Here is a 26,212-nt window from a genome sequence, read left to right as displayed (position 1 = left end):
CGTTGCTTAACCAAATGCGAGGTGAACTACACTACAACAGAGAAGGAACTCCTGGCCATCGTCTATTCGGTGAAAAAATTCCGTGTTTATCTCGTAGGAACGCATTTTGAAATAATCACCGATCATAAATGTTTAACTTTCTTGAATTCAATTTCTTTCGGTAATTCTCGCATAGCTCGGTGGTGTCTCTTTCTTCAGCAGTTCTCCTTTTCTGTTTCTCATTGTCGCGGCGCAGATAATTTAGTTGCCGATTTTTTTAGCCGAAACCCGGATAATCGTTTTCACGAGGATGATGAACGGCGGTTAATGGTTGCAACGCTGTCTCAAAATCTATTGCCAGAGAAGAGCAAAGAGCTCCCATCGTTAATTACAGTCGCCATGCTTGATTACGATGCGAGCCTCCTTCGTATCTTTAAGAAGATGGGCGAATGGCAGGTCCAGGACCAAGCCCTTGCAAAGATTATTGAGAATTGTTCTTCAACCAATCCTCCGAATGATTTTTTCATGCATAATCAGGTTCTTTTTCATCGTGAAAAGGCTTCGTTGTCATGGAAAGTCGTGATTCCCAAAGAGGTGCAACGTCCCCTTATCGAAGAAATTCATGTTAAATTAGGACATCCTGGAGTTTTTAAGACGGTATCATATCTAAAGCAATTTTACTACTGGAAAAAGATGGGCGTTCAGGTAAAGAAATTTGTTCTTGAATGCGATATTTGTCAGCGTGTAAAATACCTAACTTTTTCCATGGAAGGAGCGCATAAACCCGTAATCTCGAAGGGTGTGCTCGATTTGATTAGCGTGGATCTTTATGGCCCCCTTCCAATTGGACGAGGGGGTTTACAATATATTTTTGTGGCTCTTGACGTTTTCTCCAAATATGTCCGACTTTACCCCATCCGAAAGGCAACTGCGAGAGCCTGTGTTAACAAGATTCTCAAGGACTTCGTCCCAAGTCTCGGTACTCCAAAACGCATTTTAGCAGATCATGGGACACAATTTACGTCGGAAATTTGGCGGAGAGAACTTGAACAAGCAGGAATTCAAACTTTATATAGTTCGATACGTCATCCCCAGTCTAACCCCACTGAGAGAGTGATGAGGGAGTTAGGCAGGTTATTTCGCACTTGGTGCTCGGACCGGCACACAAAGTGGGTTCAAGTTATCCCGAAAATGGAGGAAATTCTTAATATAACGGTGCATCAAAGTACGGGAGTTTCTCCTCACGAATTGCATTTTGGTAAATCGATTCAGGATAAGATTTTGAAAGTCCTGAATTTTCCGGAACCTCGAGGGCGCTCTCACGATTACCTAATTACGCTCGCCCGTGAGAATATGACGCGGTCGTTTAAGAATAGACTTAAACAACAGGGCCAAGTTTCGGTCATAAAACTTGACATCGGAGATCTTGTTTTGCTCCGAGTTCGACATCTGTCTAACGCATTGGATAGAGTAACAAAAAAATTTTTCCACCTCTACGAGGGTCCCTATAAAATAGTCCGTAAAATTGGCGACAACGCCTTCATTTTGGCTGATCCAAACAGGAATTATGACGAAGTAGGGACTTATAATCGATGGAATTTACGAAAGTACCATGAACGTTCCTCATAGTTTCCGGTGACGGAAATCAAACTCGCGAATATATGTGCTTGTTATGAAATGTATTAATCTTCATGTATTTTCTTTGTTACATGTCTTATTCTGCCTTGGTAAATTGTTTATCGAGAAGGGCCTTGGTGTCCATTGTTGAAAATATTGTGTATGCATCTAAGTAAGACTGATGATTGTCTGATGCGTGTTCTGAAGGGATAGAAAGAAGAATCACCCTTTGAAATTTGCTGATTCTGTGTACGAATATGTTTATATGTCGAGAATGTTTTATATGAATCTACATTTGATGCGCCATGTTGTGCTTATTATATTGTTCTTCAATATGTTGGAAAATGTCCTTGCGAATGAATTTGAGTGAATGGTATGATAGTGTGTGTATGGATGTATCAAAGAACCACGAAAGGCAATGGCCGATTTAAAAAGAATTGTGATGTTTGGAGTTTGAATGCATCGAGTTTTTCCCGATCGTTGGTCTCCCTCACTCTCGTGAAAAGGGGGGAAATTGTAAGATCTCCTATTTCTAACCGCTGTAAGCACAAGTATCAGTGATCCCCTCATTGTGGGAGGGATCACGGTTGACACCCATTTTGGAAATGGAGTGGGGAAGCCGGCGCCCCACTCCAAACTCAAAATCGAGATCCAGTGGTGGAGAAGTTAACCCGATCTCGCTCTCTTAACCCCGGGACGTCAACGCAACCGGTTGAAGGAAGATACTCCCGCAAGGCCCTGGAGGACTGGCAGCCCAAAACGAGACGATCGTCGAATCCCGTCATCACCAGAAACCTCCGGTCCCGGGGAGAGAGCCACCGAGGGACTGACCATACCGACGATTAATACGATAAGTCGAATCCAATACAAAAATAGCTTAATTTTTAACATATTTTGTGACGTCTCGTCAAAGTTGATAAAAATCGACCGCCACTTCTTTATAATTTGTTTTGAGATGATACGAATGGATGGAATGTGTGTGTATGTGTGCATGTGTGGTATTTATTGTTAATCCATGACAAATTTCCAAAGTCAAATTCTACAAATTGGTATGATCACTTTTTATATGATACGAATAGATGAATGTGTGTGCGTATGTGTGGCAGTTGTGGTTAATAAATAGAAAGAAAGAAAAATAAGTCTTACAGTATCGGACTTCTTTAGGCCACATTTGTGCTTCTCGGTTGGCACGATTACTCCAAAACTTCAAAAAGATTACTATAAAGTAGTGTTTTTCATATTGTCCTTCCAACCAAATTTTTGAGTTTCAATAAAAAAAAGTATTTCGTGATATTTTGAAGGTTGAAAAATTATTTTTATCCAAAATTTTATTCTTTCATGATACATAAAAAATGTTTCAGTAAAATACAATCATGTAAATATAAATTTTCACCAACGCTGGAGGTACGCACCCTCTTCACCCTCATACTTCCACATACAGATTTTACTTCTTTTTATTTCTTATCACTGCTTTACTGTGTTTCTGATTCGTGTCCAACAATGCCACGGGCATTATAAATCCTATCTATCCACCTATCCATCTCTTAAACAGTTGGCGTTGAATGAGGGAACATACTCTAGTACCTATCGCAGTTTCGACAGACTCGAACAACGGAGTCGAAAGGACCTGACCCTAATTGAGTGTTTTATAACCCGCATTAATTATGTATACACGTGTATACTTGACGTAACACCTGGGCAGACCCACGTATAGTCGAGGGCGCGGATTCGAGACATATGTACATATGATAATGCAAGAACCCTCGAAACGCCTAGACACCGGATTGTTCACAACCGCTGACAGTTACGCGTGAGGCTATGAGATTTCAAATTTGACGCGGAACTGACGCCCTGCAGCACATTAAACTTCTCTGTTACGTGCTCAACTGACAAAGTAATTACGCTTGCTATAAGCTTCAAATGCGGCACCACTATTCCATACGATAAAAACACGCGGAAACTTCCGTCTGCATGCGGTAAATGTTGGAAATTCTGAATCCTTTGGGTGAAGGCATTGTTTTAGAATTAGGAAGTAAGTTGGGAAAAGCGGAAAAAGTGTTTCAAAATATCTTGCTTACGCCAATGATAGTTGAAACCAATAAAACAGCATCTTTACCACACGAAATATAAATTGATTCAAGTAAACCCGAGAAATAAAAGCTGAGATATCAACAATTGAATAAAAGTGTTTATTATCCACACGTACGAAATGATTAAACTCTCCTGTTTTTGATCCGATTCGGATGTTCGTGGGCTTGTATTGTTTGTCAGAAAAATCTTCCGAGATTGCCCGAAGATTGAAATATCACAAACAGTTGTCTGCAAAGTGAATGAAAATCTGGTGAGCCGATAAAATGAATTCTTAAACGTTAAAATCGGATAAAAAATACAAGAGTTTAAGAAATTAAATTACTGAAGATCTTTCAAACTTTTTTTCTTATTTCCTAACTTTTGATTCATCCTTAACCGCCGAACTTGTTACTTTTGCTTTCACTTGAACAGAAAAGAAATTCAGCCCTGCTTATTTAACGAACCGCGTATACAAACATATTATTCAGGGTAATAGAACCAACGTAATTAATAAAAGTGATTATATTATATTTCTTGGGTAGTAAGTTATTCGAAATGGTTTCTGCATCTGAAAAGCATAACACGTACCGGATTCTGAGTAAATCAATAAAGTGAACCGAATGTAACGCGAGAATGCTTTTCGGAAAGCTATAAACCAGTTAAGACTGTTGCGTGCGTGTTCAAATTTGTACGTGTTGATTGGCTGACCAGTGCACGTAGGCCATGCACGTGTGACGTACACACAAACGTACCATGTGCATTGAGAATGTGTGCACGGGGGTTGGAAATGGGCTACCAGAACCAGTCTACCTACACGCAAGCAAGTATATTATCCCATTGTTTACAGTCAGTACCCTGCGCCAACACGTGCAGGATGCAGGGTCGTATATCCGTACGTTACGACCTCTCGGATCGAGTATGGATTTGGCCAGGTCGAATCCCGTAGGTTGGAATATATAAACGAAATTTCGATGCCTCTTGTTTCTTTTCGCATTTTAGATATCGTAACTGTTGCTCTTATCCTCGATTCCCCAGCGTATCGATAACGAATCTTTTCGAGCCTTTTTCAACATCCGATACATCATCATTCGTCATTGATCTTGCTGTTATACTGGCGTTGTTCGGATACCGGAGGCTATTATATTGACACTTAGATACCCAAGGATCGAACTCTAGGCGTTGATTCGGGACACGCACTGCGTCTGACACGATACATTAATCGCAGTCTCAAAAATGGAAAGGTGAAATTTTTCAGAAGCCTCTCACAGGCCTGCATGTGAAATTTTCACAGCTTAAGGGGGTATTCTAGTGTAGAGGCATGAATTTGAGGTGTTTTTTGAAGTGCTATAAACAAAAAACAAAAAATATTTTTACCATCCATTTTTTTATCAGGCGTTTATTATTATTTCACGATTACAAAAAAAAAAAACAAGTCAAAAAATAAAAAATTGAAAGTGCTATGAGTTGTTGAAGTGGGGGGTACAAAAAAAATGGCGCGCCAATGTTGTCACGATTGCAAGCATTTTCAAAATCAGAAAAAAAAAAAAAAAAGATTATTAATCTACATAAATGCAGCTATCGTACTAACTAAAAAAAAGTCGAAAAAAAATTTTTTTTTGCCAAATTACGGCTGTCCGAAAAAATAATACGTTTTTTTTTACTTTTTTGGACGTTTCTGAATTTTTTAAAAATAGTAAAAATTATTATTTCGTTATAATAATAGTTCGTGCGATAGAGACATGTATTGAGAAGATTCTCACCAAATTTCAAGTAAATCGGTTTAATAGAACTTGAGAAATCATGTCAACCGTTTTGAAAAATGTAGTTTTGAGAAAAACGCGTTTAAAGTTTCGAGTAAAATTCGTTCCAGCCGAGCCAGTATTGAAGACGTGTCACTAAAATAGCTATATCTCTGAAAATAATTGAAATTTTGACTTGTCCTTTTAAGGACACATTCTTGAAAGGTTAAGCTTTGAAAATATAAAAAAAAAAAAAATCGATTATTTCAAATTTCTACACTAGAATACCCCCTTAAGTATATAATGCGTATATAATGCGACTGATGTAGCTTATACGCGTGTCGATGCAAATTATGCTATACTTCAAATAACCGCAATCTGTTTTATTCCTACACTAATTCGGGACTCGCAAATTGACCGTGACGTAAACATAATTTCTTTCAATCCTGTGCAGTGAAGAAAGTGCAATTCTACAGATATCGAATTATGTTAGCTTGAAGATCAGGGCAATAAATATCCTCCGGTCGAACTCATGTCCCTCTTTAAACTACCGATCCGCGTAAAATGTGACTTGGCAAGGACATCGTGCACGAATACATTATATTCAAAAGGAATTTAAAGTCCGCGTAACCGCGCGAATCACTGTTGTAATCTAATATATTCTGTGCAATCTTTTGTAATTTTTTTAACCTTCAATATTAGCTATAATCTCCGGTAATCTTTGTAATCTCTTTAATATTCCGACAGTCCCTCTAATTTCTAGTAATCCTTTCAATTTTCGTAATTTTTTTTTTTGTAATTCCTGCAGTCTCTGTAATCGTTTCTACTATTTTGTAACCTTTCTGTAATCTCTATAGTCATTGCAATCAATTTTTGATAATTCCAATTGCAACCCATGTACTCCATTCCGCGTAGCGATTAACCCCTTGGGTGCAGCTGATTAATCGTTCTCGAGATAATAATCATAACGTACGCATAATACGTCTTTGGCACAGGTTATTAAGCGTCCTGCGACTGAGCCTGGAGTACATTGTAATCGTAAGAGTACACACATCACGACTGTACAACGCAGATCGGTGTCGTTGGCAGGTATAATTTATCAATCATCCCGCGTTCCGGATGCAACTACGCACCGCACTCCTCTCGGCCTGCAGGAGATGCGATCGTCAGGTGTGAACGTGACCCATCTCACGTTCCGGCGTGTCACGCGTGCAGCCGTGAGGGTTGCACCCCGCATACTGCTAGCCGGTGTACGAGTGCACCAACCTATGTATGTCTGTATATGTATAATACATCTGCGTTCGCAGGATGTAATTAATCAAGTACAACCTGCGGGGGGATGGCGCCAAGGCTTGTCGCGGACTCCTGCCCCCAACTACACTTGAGCATTCATGTCCCATACATATTTATGCTGCTCGGTTGCACGCGCCCCGGATTCGTGAGGGTGTGGTCCTGGTCTACCTGAACAGCACAAGTTATACATGCAGTGTGCGGGGCCTTCCGGTTACCCCACGTCACACTTTGTCGCGCGCAGGATTCGGGATCGGGTCCCGATAACCAATGAAAGAGGAAGAGGAATTGCGAAAAGACTTTTGGATTTTCAGCGATTTTCAACCTTTTACTCCTCATTTCTGATGAATAAAGTTAGTGGAAACCAATGTAAGTCATTTAGTTCACTGGAAATCAAAGAAAGCCCCTGAGTAACGTACTGGTACTGGACGTTAACACACTTGACTTATTTCCGGTAGAATTAAATAGTCAAGAAAAGATTTCAAATTTGGATAATCGTAAGATTTTTTTTTAGAGTACTGGGTACGGTTGCTATGGAGAGTTCTATACGATATTTAAGTTCTTGTCTTGGAATTGTCTCGACCTTATTTGACGATATTCGTTGAAACGTGGTTAGCACCGATTTGACTTTTCGCGTATTGACAGTCTAGACTCCCACATCTCAGGAGTACAAAGTCATCGTTTTGCTGACTTCCGGCCAACTCCAAGTCAAATTTTTTATCTGTCAACATTATGCCGGATTTAATTAGTCCAATGATAGTCGAAATCTGGACAAGTGTACTATCTGGGACGTGATAAGATACTAGTCAATAGAACCTTAACGAATTGAAACCATTCGGCGTTTACTCCAAGAACGCGAGTTCAAATTTTGTAAAACGAATTCAAGTAACTTGGAATGATTTCCAGCGATATCAGTTATTTCGATTAATTCCTCGTTATTCCAAAGAATATTTCAGTCCCACAAGTCCTTTTGATTTACACTTTGATTTCCAATGCTGTTAGCTATACGACTTCCTCGATTAAATTGCCCCACGGCACGGACTCGGGCTGGGTATGATATGTTTATTTCCTAACCGAGTACATAATTACATTGGCTCTTATTGCGAGTCCAAGGCTGGTCGGTTGGTCGGTAGTCGGTATATTGCGATACACCGCAGCGCTGATGCCTCTGCTGATGCTGCTTGCAGTGGATGTTGGAACTGGGCTGCCTTATGAATATGAACGACGGGCTTTCGCGGCATGGACGCTGCTACTCGCTGGATAAAGCACGATCCGAATGAAATCACGCCCCCGGTGAGGTAAAAACAAAGGCCTTCTAACTAGGATGCCGAGTGATGAATATACTGGAAAAAATTAAAAGGCTTAACCGCGCAGGGACAGGGGGATTCATTTCACCCCCTGTTGCCAAAAAAAAGACTCGACTAAGGTGTTAAATTTCATTATCAATATCACACCTCGGAAAGATCGGGATCCAGGGTGAGTTGGTATTTGACAAATGAGGGACGCGATGTTTCAAGTCACGTATTGTATCTAGTTCCTGCCTTGTTCCGAGTTATCGTGATCATTATTATTCGTATTCTAGCGTCAGGTGAAGATAATATATACTTGGCACAGGCAAAACGAGTCGGTATATACGTACAACATGATAAATTGTCGCGATAGAAATTATCAAATAGGTATGTAATGGAATCTATCATCGGTTGAATTTTAAAGCCTCTAATTGTACCTACCAGAATTTATACAACCCAACTAGTGATCGGTGCGTGAAAATTTATCACGTAATGCTAGTCCCAGTTGTGCAATTTATGTACCGTCTAATCTCTGCTGCAAATATTTATACTCACAATCAGATCTTACGCTGCTAGTTTCCGATCATTTGCACTCGAAACTAAATACAGCATGTAGAAAAAGGGGGTGTCTATTTTGTTTAATTGTTTCTTGAAAAAATCTTAGCATCCGTGTTAGCAGAATAGAAATAAAACATATCGATCCACGTAATATTCATTTGAACACGCATTTGTCACGGTTTCATTTCCGGCCCTAATGGTGGAATTTCATCTACACAAAGCCTGTCGGCTGTTTCTTTTCACCAATATTGTTTGCGAGTTAACAGAACACGTGTGAACTAATGATCAAATTACGCTCCATTGTGCCAGGTGAAACGGAATCCCTGAGTATCCGTCAATAAGACGCATTCACAGCTTCTGCGTGGTTATTCAAGACAGGGAAGACTGACACCCCGCAGAGTAGCTTAGGGGATATCATGAGCAAACCTATTTCCGGAGATCCCCGAGTAAAATGAATTCAAGTTGCCGCTGGAGCGATTCGTTTAATCTAATACATCAAATCGTATTTTTGTCTTGACGTTCTCATCCCGGCTGGCTATAAGTTTGACATTAAATTCCATCGATACCTAATCATTTTCTGCTTGTGAATTATAAGGAGAAGAAATAGGAGGAAGAATATTGAAGGGAAATAATTTAAAATTCAGATGAGTTTCTTGATTCTTGTCTGCAAACGAATCCAAGAGGCAGAAAATACTTCGTAATGATGAAAGAATAAGTAATGTGGACTCTTTAGAATTGAACGATACATAACGGTCGTAATCGATTATATCACTCATGCACTGCCTCGTAAAAACGTTTTTCCAAGGAATGCTTCGAAATTTCGGTATTCAGATAAAGACAATGAATCAACCGAGTTAAAACAATGAAAATCAGATTCTAATCTAACTGTCACTAGATTAAGAAATACGCATAATTATGACATCGATTTTTGCATTACTGAAATGTACATTCCAATTAAAAACTAGATCAATACATACGATTATAGGGATTTGAAATTGAAACATATTACAACGTTTTAAAAAAAATTGAGTAATTTTGTTGATCGCGAATATCAGTTCCCGGAAATTGTTGAACTTTCTTAAAATACTCATATCACGAGAATTCTCAGAACCCTCAGCGACAATTGGTTCCCACATTTTGCATTGTTTTAACGAAACAACGCAGAAGCCTTACATTTCCCAGACCTCGAAAATCCATAAAAATTTTGTAGCTGTGCTTAAATGAGCTGATATCTGTTGATTTAACCTTTTAACGCACGCCCGTCAACGGACATAACATTAAATATATCCGAAATCTAAAATCAAGTTTACTAAGTCCGCGTCGTTTGAATGACTGAATAGTTTTTTGACGTCTTGACGCAAACTAATTATTCAGTTGGAAACAGAGTTGTCTTGAGATGAGCCTGCAGGTGTAGAAAATACAGGACCCTGGATGTAACGCCCAGAGAATTTCCAGATCAGCCGCATTCTGACCCCAGGGACATCTTGTAACTTTTCAATTTCTACTTTCGCGTTGGCCCAACAACGCCTCCGGCATTCCTTTCGGCGAGGCGATCCGAACAGTAAGCGTCACGTTCTGTTATATAGACGCGGAGGAATGGAAAAGAAACTGCGAGAGCTTTACTCTGCAAATTTAATGCGAAGAGTGCAGACGAATGCCAATCGGCCGAATGTGGAGCTCGAGTAAATCGGGCCGGCTGTAATGGCTGTCTCAGATCAACCGATTCGTCAAACTGTTGATATTTGTCGACCGGAAGTCGAAATACGCTCCTTGATTGAAATTAATTTGTTTTTTCAGTTATAATATCCTGCACGTTACGCGAGTCATTTTATGTTAAGCTGGGCGTTGTAGGTGAAAAATTTAACTCGATACCTCCGATTTGATTGTCGAGTTTTTCCAGGGTCTGTGCAGGAAAACTTAAAGATACAATGCGTTCGGTATTTAGCCTTAAGACAATTTGAAACTGACGTAAGTTTTAACTGTGGGAAAAGTCAACCCTTCTTCAAACTTTTATATCTTTGATTCTTGTGGTTATGGTAAAGATTTGAAATTCGATTAGTTTTAAAGTACTTGAATCGTACGCGATCTGATGTAGTAAGAATTTCATTCCTCGTAAACAATAGCATTGTTTTAACACGATTTTTAAGGTGACCACATACTTCGAAATTTATTTGAAAAAAACATTAGGATATTTATTGACCATTTTCTTCCAAAATTGTAAAGTTACGAGGTGAAACTTGACGAAGAAATGATTTTTTAGAAATATTATTGTTTATGACGAATGTTTCTTATCCCTGCTGACCATGATACAAATTAGGTAAAAAATATGCTTCAGGCACTTTCAAACTAGCCAAAGTTAAAGTCTTCAACACGAGTAGAATCAGAGATATGAAAGTATCAAAAACTGATTTTTGGCGTATTTGCTATGCATCCAGAATCCAATTTTTAATATATTAGTGCCTGGTACCGAAATACGCGTCTTATTCTATCACAGAACTTGTAAGAAAAGTTATGTCACTTTTATAACAATTTCAGATTTTTTAAAATGACTTATAGTTACGTAAAAAGGAACCGAGCAGCGATTATCGCTTCTGAAATATACGCAGACATTTTTCACCTCGTTAATTTGTATTTCTTTTCCTTTACTTTTCTCGTCCTTTTTCTCTCCACTTCGCGTTATATTTTTCCAACGCCAGCTGCCGCAGTCGAAGACGGTTGTCACTTCATTAATTACGTTTCCAATTTCATGTTACCGCAAGTTTTCCAGGTGGAAGGAAAGAAGACGTTGCCCAATCCCTCGAGCGCTCGGCGGCGTCACGCAATTAAATAAAGTGCCGACGTCGGTCTTAACGAAGGACCCACGCTAGTTTTGGCTTTCAATCAAGGCGTACGTTGCAATCCAACCGCGTTATTTTTCATTTTCCTTCTTTTTCAGTTTTAGTTTTGATTGCGCTATCTTTTTTGGTTGATTTTTTGGTTAAATTAACCCACAGCCACGGCTGCGTAAGGATTTCCGGAAATAGTCCTGTGCACCACCCACTTTGCACACGGTGAAATAGAGAAAACCTTGCCAATGTAAACCACCAGCGATATTTTTGTTCCCTCTATACTGTGAGCGAAATAACAAATTGATTTTTTCTTTCCTGAATAAAGCTGAAATTCACCTGAATTATCATGCTTTCAGTAAATTTGTTCCACTGTGAAAAAAAAAACACTGAGATCCCGCACGTACTCTCGCTAAATCGATAAATGTACCTATATAATTGCAAATTTTAAGTTTAAATCCAAATTCTAATTATCATACGTTCACATATGGTTTGATCCAACACCCCTGTTTTTCTTTAATAAATCGATGTTCGAAAATTGAAGACATGTATTTTACATGTATTTGTAGTAACTGGGTAAAACATTTATTTCACCGAGGTACTTGAAAGTGTTGGCAAATAAATTTGACGGATCGCAGAAAGAAAAAAAGAATTTTTTCTGCACTTAATTTGTGATCTAACTGCGGAGTGTGATTCATTAAATGCAGTAGAGCGTGGTGTGAAATCTGTGGGGTAAATCTGCGAAGAAAAATAAATTAGAAAAACCCCTCATTAAAGCATTACATGTGTATATGTATATGTATATTTCACACACTCTTCGCCTGTAATTGAACTAGATGTCCATCACAATACTTGGTGAAAAAATTGAATGACGATCCTACTGGTACCACTTGATCCACAAAGTTGGACGTTTCTTTTTTACAAACCATCCGGGTTCAGAACCTGATCCCTGTACCCTCAATGTAATAAACAACTTATAAACTCATTTCATTATAAGCGAAAGGTTTTAAAAACTCGTCGCTGATATCGAAATTGCGCCAACTGTTCTACTGTGAGTTAAATATATTTATATATAAAGTTAATAAACTCAATTCATTATGATATAAAAAAGTGAAAAGTAATTAACTCATCGCGTTGCGAAAATTCTGAAAACGTTGTAATCGAAAAGGGCTGCAAAATTAAAGAAAGAAACAAATTTTATTTGCAAAAGTAAGGTTACGATGCGAATATCGAAATAGTGGAAGAATTATTTGGTGTCAATAGTTCGAGGTATGATCGATGATATACAGAATTATTCACTAAACCACTTCGGATTATGGCATTCACTTTTTTTTTGCTGGCGGAAGATCCAAGCGTTAGTTTTTATCAAGCTCAAAATTCTTACGGAGTGTATAATTTTATAATAATTCTCAGCTGAAGTATTATAAGCGTCTATTACACCATGTGACTCTTTCCCAAGTAAATTAAATTCAAGAAGAAACGTAATCATTCTAGTTTCTTCAAAGAATATTCCAAAATAATCATGGAGTGTAGTTTGAGAGTTGGACATTTGAAACGTACAGAAAGTTCTGATATGAAACCGCAATATTCTGTTACGTATCTTCTTTTAAGTTGAATATATTTCAAGGTGTGGGAGGATTTTCTCTACGGTAAAAACCGGTGCTTAATTCTCGTTTCAGCAAAAAGGATAAAAACACGCTCTAATCTGAAACAGTCCATTATTCACACATCTAGGAATGAAAGCATGATGTTAATGCACATCGTTGAATTTCATCCGTCACATTTCAGAATGGCACGGAGAAAAGTCGGTCTTGCAGAGACGGAATCCTGTGGGGCCAAAGTTCAGCAGTCGTGAATTATCGATTCGAGCCCAAGCTATAAATAACGTTTGCAAACGGGGGTCCCTGAATAATTGACACTTGTGAAACTGGCGCAACTGAAAGACCTATTTTTGGTTGTATTTATAAATATGTATGTATCGAACTAGCCGTGTTGATCGTGGCGGACCCTTTTCAATACCGAGAACATCGACAATCTAACCGACATTCGAAATAATTGTTTTTCAGGCACAGACGGTGATAATTGAACATATTCCCGATCAATTGCGTGACCTTTCAAACATCGATACTGAGCCATTCACCGAACCGCGAGTTATCCGGATGACGCGTTGCATCGTATATCCGAATACCCTGATTAACTGATTTAATGGGAATTCTACGACCAATGCACGGTGGCGATTTCACTTGAAATCAGTGCTCTGTTCACAATTTTGCTAAACGATATGCCATTCAATCGAAACCTCTGTTTGTTCTTCGATATCGACGGAAATATCAATGTGACAGAAATCAACTTCATGAAAGAGGATTAAACGAAGAAGAAAATCGAATTCGGCTCAGGACAAATCACAACAAAATTGAAGAATTTTCCTACATCTTATCGGTAAGGTAGCAAAAACAACTCAGGAACTGGGCTTGCCTAAAAACGGTGAAAGGCTTGTTCGCTTCTTCTCGAGAAAGAAAAAGATTCGCAACCGAAATTGCAGAGCTTTGAGCAGAGGAATGTTTTTCTTTATTCAACGCAGATCGTAATCTTGTAAGAAATTACCAGTACAGAGAAGCTTGACAAATTTAAAATGACCAAAAATGGTGAACATTCTGTATCGATGTTGGTAGAGAAAAAATCGCAAAGAATTCATTGAATATACACATTTTGATTCTATGCAATACAGATACATACCAATCCTCAACAGATTGAAGCTTCTAAATAAATGAGTAATTCACACCAAGGTGAGCTTTTTGCTGAGAATGCCTAAGGAGAGCTAGAAGGATCAAAAAACAATAAAGAAAAGAATGACGCGAAAGAAAATAAATTGTTTAGCTTTCGATTCAACGATTTCGAATATTATGGCTGAACACACAAAGCTGGTCGAGTCGATTGGGGACGCACAGACATCGTCGAATTTTAAGGGATTTTGCCAGGGGCAATCGGACGCGTAACAGTCAATGGAAAGAGCCCGAAAACCCTCCGTCCTTTCAATGTCCGTCCCTTCGTCCTTCCGCCTTTCCCATTTTCTTCTTCTCCTTTTCTCTCACTCCCATTCGCCTCCTCGAGGCGACTGCTTTATTTCATCGTATTTCTCTTCCGCCTAATGCCTCATAACAGCCCTTAGACGTATACCTTCAACGCGCGTGTTGTTTTCCTGTCGACAACGCATCGTTGTCTCATACCCTACGTCTGTCTTGGGACTTGCCGCACCGTCGTTCAGTCGGATGTGAAAGAAAGACCTTAAGGATGAGCAGGATCCACGGTCCGAATGTAAAACTGAAAATAGTCAGGAAAAATATTCGGGAAATCACCAGCAACATTATTGTAACAACATCTTTACCATGCGTAAATAGTGTAACGACTCGTATAAAATCCGAAGCCACGATGTCAATAATTTGAGAAAAGTTTTTGCAATTGAAATTTGCTAAATAATAAAAACTTTGGTACTTCTGTACCTATTCTAACGGTTTTTGGCTTATTTTCTTCTAAATAGAGATGTTCAAAGATACCTGATGAAGATTTTATAAATATCTATTTAAGTTACCTTCGGTGTTGATGAAAATAGTTTTATTTAAGTACGGTACAACAGATGTTCGTCAACTGTTACAATTGCACTTTAAAATTACACTGTACAACGATATTACGTGAAACGAAGAACAAGTAATTTAAATTTACGCGCTTGGAGTAAATACCAAACGCTTCAAAGCGCTTCGTAAATATAACGTTGACGTTTGACCCAAGGTATCACATTTATCAATACCACCTTTCCGGTAGAACAAATGTAATAACTCTTTCTCCACTTTCTTTATTTTTCGGATTTCTCCGTTTACCTTTTCTGAGACTGTTTGAATAAACACATGCATCTTTACCTAAGCATTTTTCGCATTAGTTGTGTTCCTTGTTTATTGAATCATTTGATTTCTCGGTATTTACTTAAGCGTCCGTAAACTAGGTTTGAGGTTTGTTTACGCGAAAGGTGAACTATAATGTGCAATTTCTTAAATATTTTTTAACCAATATTTAGGGGTCAGGTCAGCATGAAAAAGGCGCCCACACATATTAACATCAGACAAGAAACACTAAACCTTAATAGTTTTGCACGTTCTAATTGTAAAATATTTTCTCAAAGTATCAATATCCCAACTTGCTCAGATTAATTTCGATCCCACGGTGGAGATGTTATTTCATTCGTGTTCACCATCGTTGGAGTTACTTATTTACATAACACGGGTAGAGACATTCTTTAATCGTTTCCCCTCTGATCCTAACTTTTCATTCGAACTGTGGGTCCCATTCATCTTTATAAAAGTGTAGCGTCGGTTCCTCGGATATATCCACCTTCGGAATTTTGAGATTATTTCGCTAAGAGCTCAGCCGATCGATACCGTATGTGCACGGAAAGACAAATATTGTAGATTTTACGTCTCCTGTTTCGAATATACGGACAAAACTTTTTTGGAATTGAATCTATCTACATCAATTGTGGCAAGATGTAATAATCAGACAATAAAAGTTACAATACGCTTATTAGGTAGATCTGCTGCAAACTATGTAGATTTCACTCGAAAAAAGTGATATCCATATATTCGCCACAGGAGATGTAAAATCTACATTACATTTTCTTCGGTGTGCAGAGACTAAGCCTGGAGTAAAAAAAAATATTCTGAAAAATGTAAAAGTCGTCAAATAACCGATTCAGTTATCTACTCTGATTTGAAGTTTTTAAGCAGCGTACATTTTCCACCGCTAATTAATATCCCGATTGAATTTTTTCACTCTCCAGTTATCTCGTGATCCCTTTATTACTTAGTCAAGAATTTACCCACCGTTTCTACTACAACCTTATTTTCTTGTAGAATTGTTTTCGCGGATTGGGAATAAAAGAACAATGTACAACAGGCAATCCGCGTCTTAACAATTTAGTGTACATATTTAATGATATACCGGCTTCGAAATGAGAAAAATCCAATTTTGCTGCAGAAATTTGTGAACTCGGGAATCGTTTGTTACCTGCCTGACTGTATAATATTATTAACTTTCAAACCTTAACAAGGATAACAACGGTCCAAAAAATTGTGATAGTTCCTCCTCGAATAGTTTTTAAAATGCTTTCAGTAATCTGTAGCTTTAAATTTTACTGAAATAATGCTTTGCAAATTTCTTTTTTGTGCCAAAAATGTTCACCTTCATATTATTCTCATTTATGAAGCGAATATCAGGTGTACAAAAAATTGTCTCAACCGAAAAGAAAAGATTCAAATTAAGTTTGTCAACTATAAATTTTGTCAGAAAACTATTCCCTCCGTTCAAAACTAGATAAAAATTTCGAATTTCAATCGAAATAGTCCAGTGATTAATAATCTGAAATGGCTTACGTTATGGTCTGCCTTTCGATCATTTCTTCGTATATCTGTGGTAAAAATTGTTTTGATCCATTTAAACTTGATCAATATCAGTTGCACTTGCTCAGTCTTTATTTAAAAATTCTCTAATTGTGATATTGTTTTAACGAGGCTGTATATCCGGCACAATATCCCTAAATTATATGTTGACCCAAACACAATTAACAAAATGTTATTACGTTTACATGGGCAAGAGCTGAGCTGCGGTCTTTGAATATATGCCTTTTGATGACCGTTTTCTATCTCCAGGAAAACGGACATACGGAAATTTTCATATTGTCACGGACCGCAGACCGTCTGTCAGAAATTTCTGACTGACACATTCCGTCCCAGGCGTATCTCGTTCCGGCATTTGGACCTTCCTTATACTCGCCTTTTTCCTCCGAGAGAATAAAACACCCCTGCACATTGAATCAACAATAATACTGTACAGAACACGTGCCTCTTGTGCCACTGGACCCTGCAGCATTGGCGAAGAAAAGCGTGATAAGAATTTATCAAGAGAAGCGTAACTCGCCTCCGGCTTTGGCACCGGCCAGTGGCTCGGCGGGAGTAAATTGAAAATTGTAGATTGGAAAATTGATTCCGATACCGAAGACGGGGGACGTGCGAGTTGGTGGACGTCGTTTCTTTCGAGCGATGATCTCCGCAAGAAGAAAATTCTCAATCTTTGATATACTTGCTAGAAAATTATTATTTTGAAATCGATATCGTTGCAGTAACGATTTAAATATTGTTGGAATTACCAAAAAATATGACACAAGTAACTATTTACAGTGTTATTACTGTTGCGAATGTTAATTTTTTTCGTTCATTATTCCAACGTTTCGACCCTAACCTCGATTCATGGTTATACCAATATCAAATTATCTCAATAGCTACAAGAAGATATGGTGAAAGTGATTGTATATTAAATTTTTTGGTTAGCAGTTATAAGACAATTTTTATTTTGTATCCAGAGCTGTATATATTTTTTCTTTTATGGTAAAAAATTAAAAGAGTAAAGAACTGTAGTAAGCGCAACTAAAAATTCCGCTCAGTCTTCTCTTCCATCGATCGAATCGAAACTCTTCTGGCAATAAATTTGGCTCCCCGCAACGATGCGAAAACATTAGCATTTACCTGAGTGTCAATATTCTCTCATTCAAGGCGGAAGATTCGTCGTGACGTCACAAGGCGAGCTACATATCCGAGCTGCAAGGGCGGAAGACGGTAGAGCAACTTATTCATGCCTTACACTTCACTCTTTGACTGGTGAACGTCGGCGAAGCGATCCCGCCACTCTGACGGTAACAGGTACGTCAAGCATTCTCGATTGTAAGCATCCGTATTCTGTCATAATTTCTCGCATTGACGGCAGTCTACTTGAATAACGACATCTCACAATTCGAAAGACAAATTCATCCGAGTATAAGTAACTTGCAGGTATTGCGCTTGAAACTCGATTACGCAACTGCATATCATCTTTACCATTCTTTGAATTATAAATTCGTGTAAATGTTTTGATGAAACTTGCAATATAAATGAAAAGAAATGGAAAATCATTCGATGTGAATCTGATAATAAGCTTAAAAAATTATCTGATCGTAAAATGGATCCGAGTGATGAGTAATAACGTAGAAACAATGCTAACGATACTGCAGAGTTATTGATAAGAATCGATAGTTGGGCGCCAGCTTGTCAGGGCTAGGAATAAGGCTAATCAGAGGACAGAAATTGTATAAAATATTATACCTTATATAATATAGTAATAAGAAATAAATGGTTAAGTAAGTGAAAGTGACAAGGATGCGCAGGACGAAGCGAAGAAAGATTGGTATATAACGACGTTGACGGGTGAGCGAAGAATCCAATATGGCTGTCTTCCTGTCAGAGTTTCTAAATGGCTCATCTTTCACGCTTATATGCGATGTTTCTCAAGAGTTCACACAGCACCTTGGGTCGCATCATCGCACGCCTTCATACATCGCTTTACAGCTTAATAATTCTAACAATGAGTTCAAAACGATCGTTAAAACTGTAAATTACTGATTTAATGGATGTATTTCGGCATTGCGCATGACCGAGAGATCGTCATTAATTTTTAATAAGTTATCCGTTTTCGCAGAACAAAGTGGATCGATGCGTCCCACGCTCACCCAACGTTCGCAGATGGTTATTTCTGCTGAGAAAGGATCCAACACTCACATCACATGCTCCGCTCAGGGAAGTCCACCTCCGGTATTTACGTGGTACAGGGATGTCGATGGTCAGTACAAATATAGTGGCAGGCCACAGGTGACTCAACTGCATTTCATTAAAAATACTCGAGTCACCTGTATTCTTCATTCGTTGAAATTTTCAAACAAGTAATAAATTACGGAAGAGTTCGAAAACGAACCAGGAAAATCCTCACAATTAAATGCATGGAAAATTTAGATCCTTTTGAAAAAATTAATGTGAATTCATAAAGAATTCCGTTGAATATCTTGGCGGTTGTTTCCGCAGAGTCGTAATTTCCAAACTTCTGTAAAGGTATTGTGCAGAATTATTGTTAGAAATTTCCCGTTCGAATTTCGTCAGCGACGAGTTAAATCCGAAGGATAAAATCAGCGTGATTCCGATGATTTGATATTGATATACAGGTCACCTAATTCCGGTTGAATCGTCGAGTCGAATTCAGCTCTGGGGAGATCTGATGCAGATACGTCGCGTGGATGCCCAAGATGCTGGGAGATACGTTTGCCGAGCGAGTAACCAGTTTGGGGAACAAAGGGCGGAAACCCACTTGGCCGTCACTTCAAAGCTTAACGCCAGGATTCACCCTCAAATTCAGGTAAGCTTCCGCAATCCAGGATTATAATTTTGTTCCAGCTAAGAACCCGGCCGCCGGTTTCCGTAGGACCATAATAATCGAGCTTTGGGACATTTCACACTGTCTTCGGTAGCTATTGTACAGTATTGCCTTCGTTATCATTTGAGCAATTATGTCACGTAATGAAAATAGCAGGTAAAAAATGCCTCTGTAAGTGTAGATGACAGCTTCAAAATTGCTGAAAACATTAAAACAAGACGTTTATCGACCGGTTCACTAATTTTTGGCCAGATTATTCAAGGTAAAAGTTTAGGAAAGATCCACCTTAAGGTGAATTTCATATTCGGACAGATCAGACTACTTTGCCTAAAAAAACACATACCAAATTTTTTTTCCGGTGACAGGAAGTGATACAAATTCGAAAACAAGTTTCAGTTTGAAAACGTGGTAAAACGAAGCAACGTGTTTCTCGTAGACGGTAAGACTCGAAGGCCTGAAAATTGGAGGATTTTCATATCTCAGAGCACACTAAAACGTATTCAAATTGTGGGCAAATCGAAATTTTCGCCCCAAAATGCAGGCCAAAGGTTGATGGATTTTCCCTTATATGTATAAGATTCATCTCGCTATCAGCACAAGTGTATTGTAAAATCCAATTTCCGCATGCCCATGCAGACGGTGCATTCTGGGGCCATCGCCACGATGAATTGCACGGTAGAGGGTTACCCGGTGGAGAGTGTCGAATGGCTCCACGATGGAGTGGCTGTGCTTACTGGACAAGATTCAAGGATTAATTTGCAAACACCTTTGGTCTTGGTGGTCAGTTTTGTGGGTCGCAGAGACAGGGGCATGTATCAATGTTTGGTGAGAAGCGACAAGGAGAACGCTCAAGCTACTGCGGAGGTTCAGCTGGGTGGTAAGTGTGTGGAATCGAAATTCTCTGTAAACATTTTCTTGTTCCAATACTTGATAAATTTTTGCTAAAATTTTTTGCAGCCTTTATTGCATAAGATAAAAAATCTTTAAAAATACTGAGAAAAATTTTTCGACCAGGGAATGTGTAATGTCACCGTCTGCAAGGAGTCTATCCAGAAATATATGATACGGAAGATTGTTAGTAATTTACCTGCGCTGAATTCTGTAAACTATGCAAGAGTATGGCAGCACAGGATAAAATACCGTCAAGAGATAGCACCATCGGAGGATTAGCTTCGCTTAAAATTAAATCGCATCAAAAATTTTTCTCACGTAGAGGGGTTGTAATTGATTACCCTTCGGTAACCCCAGAGCTATCTTTCCCAAGTTGTAGGGGAGAATACAACTGCAAAGTTTTGCGTGGAGTGAATTCGGTAGTAAAATATTGGCTCACTTTTCCCATCCTTGAAAGAAGTAGATGAAAAAGAAGAAGAAGAGGATGAAGAAGCCGCTTACATTTATTATATTACGTGCTTCTTGAGTGAATTTAATAGCGTACTTAGCAGTGAGCTTTGCACGTTCTTCATCCAGCTTAGACAAAGCCGAAGGGTTTGTTTCCAGGCATGGATGAGAATCAAAGTAGCACTAGCACCAGGCACCGGAAGTTAAGAAATTACATCTCACTACCCCTGCGAGAATTAGCCACAATATTGTTCACGTCCATAAAATTTTAAAAAAGAAACGCATGAATGTAGGAAAAAAAAATGGAGAGAAGGATTTCGTGCCATATCCCAAAACGCTTTTCGTTGATAAAGTCTCTCCTCCCCGTTGAGACATCGCATATAATGGCCGTGTTGCCTAATGGATTAAAATGGCCAATTTTCCAATAGCTTCTCAGCTAACTACACCGGCACTTCTTTACCTCAGACGCGCGTGCTACTCTCTTCCTGCTAGCCATCTAATTTGTTATAGAAATTCGACCCCGCACTAAAACGCGAGGTGAATCGAACACACAAGCAACGAGCTAGATTCACGATTCCCAATTTTCCTAAGTGGTAACTAATCAGAGAGGTAATCAATGTGCTAGCTGTACGGCTATGGAGAATTCCCAGACCGCATTATAGCTGGTCATTTTTCGATCCCTAATTAATACTGCGTCACACGATGAAGAACGATTTTTGAGATGGTATCGATTCTACACGGATCAGTCCTACAATCAAACTGTTCTATAAGTTTGTTCCTACATGCGGCGGTCCTACAAGTTCGTTTCTCGAGATTTGTTTCGAAGGAGGAGAATCGATTCTACAGAAATCAGTTCTACAGGGCAAATGTTCTATAGAATATGTTATGCAGAATCTTTTTTACAGAAATACTTTTCTACAGATTGTGTTTGACAGAACGCACATTCAGAACAGTTATCGAACCGTAAAAATCATACATTTGATCGTCAATTTCGTACATTTTGATTTAATTTAATTTAATCTATTTAATGTAAATTATTTAGTTGAATTTATGTGTGTGTGTGTGTTGAATGTGTGTTGCATCGGATGGGGATTGTGTTGGGTGTGTGAGACTAAAAAACTATTTTGCAGAATAATTTCTATAGAAAAATATTCCGTGGAAGAATTCTCATACAGAATAATTCATGCAGGTTCAGTTCTGATGTGAATCTCGAGTTCTTTGCTGTAGAAAAATGTTCTGTAAAAAAATATTTCCGTATACAACGAGTCTGCGGAACATATTCTGTAGAATAAATGCCATGTAGAACTGGTTTCTATATCATCGATCCTCCTTCTTCGAAACTTATCTGGAGAAACGAACATATGGGACCGCCGCTTTCAGGAACGAACTTGCACAACTGTTTATTTGTAGGATTGATCCGTGTAGAACCGGTCCGGTTCCCGATGTTTCACACCCAATCCCTGCACGAGAAAGGTCGCTCGGATGGAACCTCCTCACCCTATTCATACAGCGGCGACGTTGATTAACGACTTCCAATCTTTTATCATAGCCATTATTTGTACCTAAATCGTTCAACTCATCACAGATACTGTGCCTGAACTCCAGTACACGTTCATCGAGCAAGCTCTGACCGCTGGACGTCCCGTGTCTCTCCGTTGCTCGGCAACCGGTTCTCCGCCACCATCGTTCACCTGGCTGCTAGACGGTCAGCCGTTGGGCGATATAGTGGCAGGCCACAGGTGACTCAAACTGCAATTTTCACATGGCACACTTATCCATGCAGTGTAATAGAATAATTTGGCTTATCGATTACTTGGCGTGATTTTCCAGATACGCAATAGGTCAGTACGTTGACCAATCTGGTGACGTCATCAGCCACCTTAATATATCATCGGCGGGATCCGAGGACGGTGGTCTCTACACCTGTGTCGCCGCGAACGCTCTTGCGAGCGTTGAGCACAAAGCAAGACTGAATATTTACGGTATGTTGAGTTAGTTGTTGCATGTAGGATAAGATTTTGAGTGAAATCTTTTGAACTGACTTGATTTAATGTTCAGTGTCACGATAAAAGCTTCTAAGTTTAATTGAGGAATGTAAAAACTGATGCTAATAGCCGTTCCACTCACTTGAAATCATTTGAACTCACTGGTAGTCATTTAACGAAATCGTCAGTCGTGTATAGAAAATGATTGTGAGGATCTAGAGTTAGACCGAATGGTTTCACCAGGTTCGCCTTACATCAGGTCTATTGCACCGGTGCGAGCAATAGCCGGAAAGGACATAACGATTGCGTGTCCTTACTCTGGCTATCCAATAACATCAGTAGAGTGGTCAAAGGGCGGAGTTCAACTGCCGTTGGACATTAGGCAAAAGCTGAACGAAGGTTTGCTGACTATAACCTCGGTGGATACGAACGACAACGGGACGTACACATGCACCGTGCGTAGGTCAGGAGAAACTGCCAGCAGAGACATAGTACTCACTGTTAGTAGTAAGTGTGAAACCTTGACCCGACAATACGGGTATTCATCCGATACGTGATCAGCTGAAGATACAGAGGCACGTTGTCTATGATCATTTCGATTCCAGGTCCGCCGGTTATGACACCCTTTAGCTTTGACCAAAACTTGCAAGAAGGAAAATGGGCGCAGGCGACCTGCAGCGTAACTTCCGGAGACCTTCCAATTTACTTCACGTGGCTGAAGGACGGGGAACAGATACCACCGTCACTGCGAGTGAGCAACTCTTGGGACTACTGTCTCTGATTTATCTAACAACTTTCAGCGCCGGGTCAAAACTTGCTTGAATGTAATTTTAAAGTTGCTCCTGAATTTGGTCGTCTGTTGAACCTTTGTGGGGGTGTTGTTTCAGATCGAGGAACAGGTCCAAACGTTTTATAGTCTGTTACTTTTTCACGAAGTTTCATCACGCCATAGTGGAAAATACACTTGTATAGCAACCAATCATGCTGCCAAAGTAAATCACACTGCCGAACTACTGGTAAAAGTTCCTCCGCAATGGACTTTCGAGCCTCAGGATGTATCCACCCTGCTCGGAAATCCGTTGAACATACATTGCGAGGCCAAAGGATTTCCTCCCCCGCAAATCACTTGGCTTCGGGGTCAGGGAAGATCGTCTAATGACTTCCAACCGCTGATCGTATTGGATGGCAGGATAACCATCCAGCCAAATGGTTCTCTGTGGACAGCTTCTGCCGGTCCACAAGACGAAGGACATTATCTATGCCGAGCAAACAATGGCATCGGTCTGGGCCTCAACAAACTAATCTACGTCTCAGTGAACGGTGAGTCTAACGGTTATTCATCCGCGAAACTACTTATCTTCAGTATACTTTATCTTCATTACCTTTATAGAACCGGCAAGATTCGAGATCCAGAGTAAAAACGTAACTATCAGACGCGGCGAACCGGTGAGTCTCGACTGTTCCGTCATTGGAGATAATCCAATCGAAGTTCAATGGACCCATAATAACAACCGCCTGGACTTGAACAATTATCGTTTAAGCATCAGTCAAGTTAAGTCCGAAGAAGGGTTGAAATCACAATTATCAATTGGACGAAGTGATCGCCAAGATTCCGGGGTTTACAGATGTGTTGCGAGTAACGTGTTTGGAATAAGCGAGCATCTCATATATCTGGCTATTCAAGGTACGTTGGTTTTAATTTTTATTTGATTCTACTGAAATCGGAAATTTGTTTAGTTGGGTACTTTCTGAAATTCTGGGTTTTTATCCTCATTCTTCATTTACAATTCTTGTTAGTAATAGTTCGAATATTTCTATCTTAGACTATTAAATTACGTTCATCGATTACTCTGCACCTAATTGAAGTGCGTATGCCTAAATTATTGCAGAAAAGCCGGATCCACCGATGGCGCTCGAAGTTATAGAAATCGGTTCCAGATCAATCCGGCTTTCTTGGAAGCAGTCTTTCGACGGGAACAGTCCAATAATCAATTATGCAATTCAATATCGTCCGCTTGGTCTCGGCGTTACCGAAGAGTGGGACTCTCCTCAGACGCACAATATAACGATCAACGCCAAAACCACGAGTATAGGTGGAGCGACGAATCCGACGCTAAATGGTTGTTATTGTCTTTCTCGCTTACCATCATTATCGACACAATAACCGATACCAATTCAAATGTTAAATTACCGACATCGATTGATGAAATGTAACTCCCCAGGATTGACTCACTACGACACGATGAGTGCAGAACAGGAAATGGCGTTGGTCGGAGGTCTCCATCCGGCAGTAACTTACACATTCAGAATGTTCGCCGTGAATGCCATTGAAGCTAGTGCGCCCACAGACCCAGTGGTGGCTAAGACTCAAGAAGAAGGTACTGTCGTTAAACAGTGAACAAAATGTCTATTTCCCCTCGAATAACTAGTTAATATGACCCTTTCTTACCCTCATTTGATCTTTCAGCACCAATGGATTCCCCTCAAAGCGTTAGTGTCCAGAGTGCAGGTCCCGGCGAGCTGATCGTCAGCTGGCAGGTAATTGTACTCCATTATAAAACTGGGAATTTCTAGTGTTTGTAGACCGGTAGAAAACGAATATACATTTGATCAAATCATGGACATTCAGACTCCGTCAAGAGACATGTGGAACGGTGAACTCCTTGGTTACATAGTGACCTGGTCCGAGCACTCCACGTCGACTTCGGGCGTCAATCAAAGCAAGAGCCTCACGGTAAATGGTTGGGCAACGACGAAAATTCAGCTCACCGGACTTCGGAAGTTCACTAAATACGACGTTACAGTTAGAGCATTCAACAGTATCGCTAGTGGACCGGCAAGCAATCCAGTTGTGGGAACAACTCAGGAAGGCGGTAATTAGTCCAACAAGAAACGCTTGCCTTTTTGCGTGAAGTATCTACAGGGGATGAGTCGGTAATAATGTTTCACGTGTTGCAGTACCCGAAGCACCTCCAGCACAAGTAACGTGCACCCCACTGTCGTCACAAAGCGTCAAAGTGTCTTGGGCTGCACCCCCAGCGCATCAGCATGGCGGTATCATTCAAGGGTACAAAGTCTACTACAGACCTGTTCCCACTGATAACAGTGAGTGCTGATTTCACAGAGCATAATAAATTTCGCTATGTATTTTGAAGGTTTCGGGGTAAGATTTGGAACACGTTAGACAAAGTTAATTTTAAACTTCACAAGTCATGTAAATATTCATAAAAACTCAATACTAT

The 26,212-nt window shown here is 39.5% G+C and overlaps 1 protein-coding gene across 1 annotated transcript in view; it reads left to right on the top strand.

Moving 5' to 3' along the window:
* The window catches only part of LOC124302372 (Down syndrome cell adhesion molecule-like protein Dscam2), a 192,071-nt gene that overhangs the window by 157,459 nt on the left and 8,400 nt on the right, over positions 1-26,212 (top strand). Inside the window, exons 7-21 of the mRNA XM_046758499.1 lie at positions 17,964-18,110; positions 18,922-19,062; positions 19,439-19,629; positions 20,284-20,524; positions 22,571-22,724; positions 22,816-22,967; positions 23,214-23,477; positions 23,576-23,721; positions 23,858-24,290; positions 24,361-24,654; positions 24,860-25,090; positions 25,193-25,348; positions 25,438-25,508; positions 25,600-25,843; positions 25,929-26,075. Coding sequence (XP_046614455.1) covers positions 17,964-18,110; positions 18,922-19,062; positions 19,439-19,629; positions 20,284-20,524; positions 22,571-22,724; positions 22,816-22,967; positions 23,214-23,477; positions 23,576-23,721; positions 23,858-24,290; positions 24,361-24,654; positions 24,860-25,090; positions 25,193-25,348; positions 25,438-25,508; positions 25,600-25,843; positions 25,929-26,075 — 3,012 coding nt within the window. The remainder of the gene's footprint in view (positions 1-17,963; positions 18,111-18,921; positions 19,063-19,438; positions 19,630-20,283; positions 20,525-22,570; positions 22,725-22,815; positions 22,968-23,213; positions 23,478-23,575; positions 23,722-23,857; positions 24,291-24,360; positions 24,655-24,859; positions 25,091-25,192; positions 25,349-25,437; positions 25,509-25,599; positions 25,844-25,928; positions 26,076-26,212) is intronic.

The sequence above is a fragment of the Neodiprion virginianus genome, chromosome 4 (genome assembly GCF_021901495.1).
Source record: "Neodiprion virginianus isolate iyNeoVirg1 chromosome 4, iyNeoVirg1.1, whole genome shotgun sequence".
Taxonomy (NCBI): domain Eukaryota; kingdom Metazoa; phylum Arthropoda; class Insecta; order Hymenoptera; family Diprionidae; genus Neodiprion; species Neodiprion virginianus.
The sequence above is the reverse complement of the archived record's forward strand: the minus strand, read 5'-3'. Positions and strand labels throughout refer to the sequence as shown.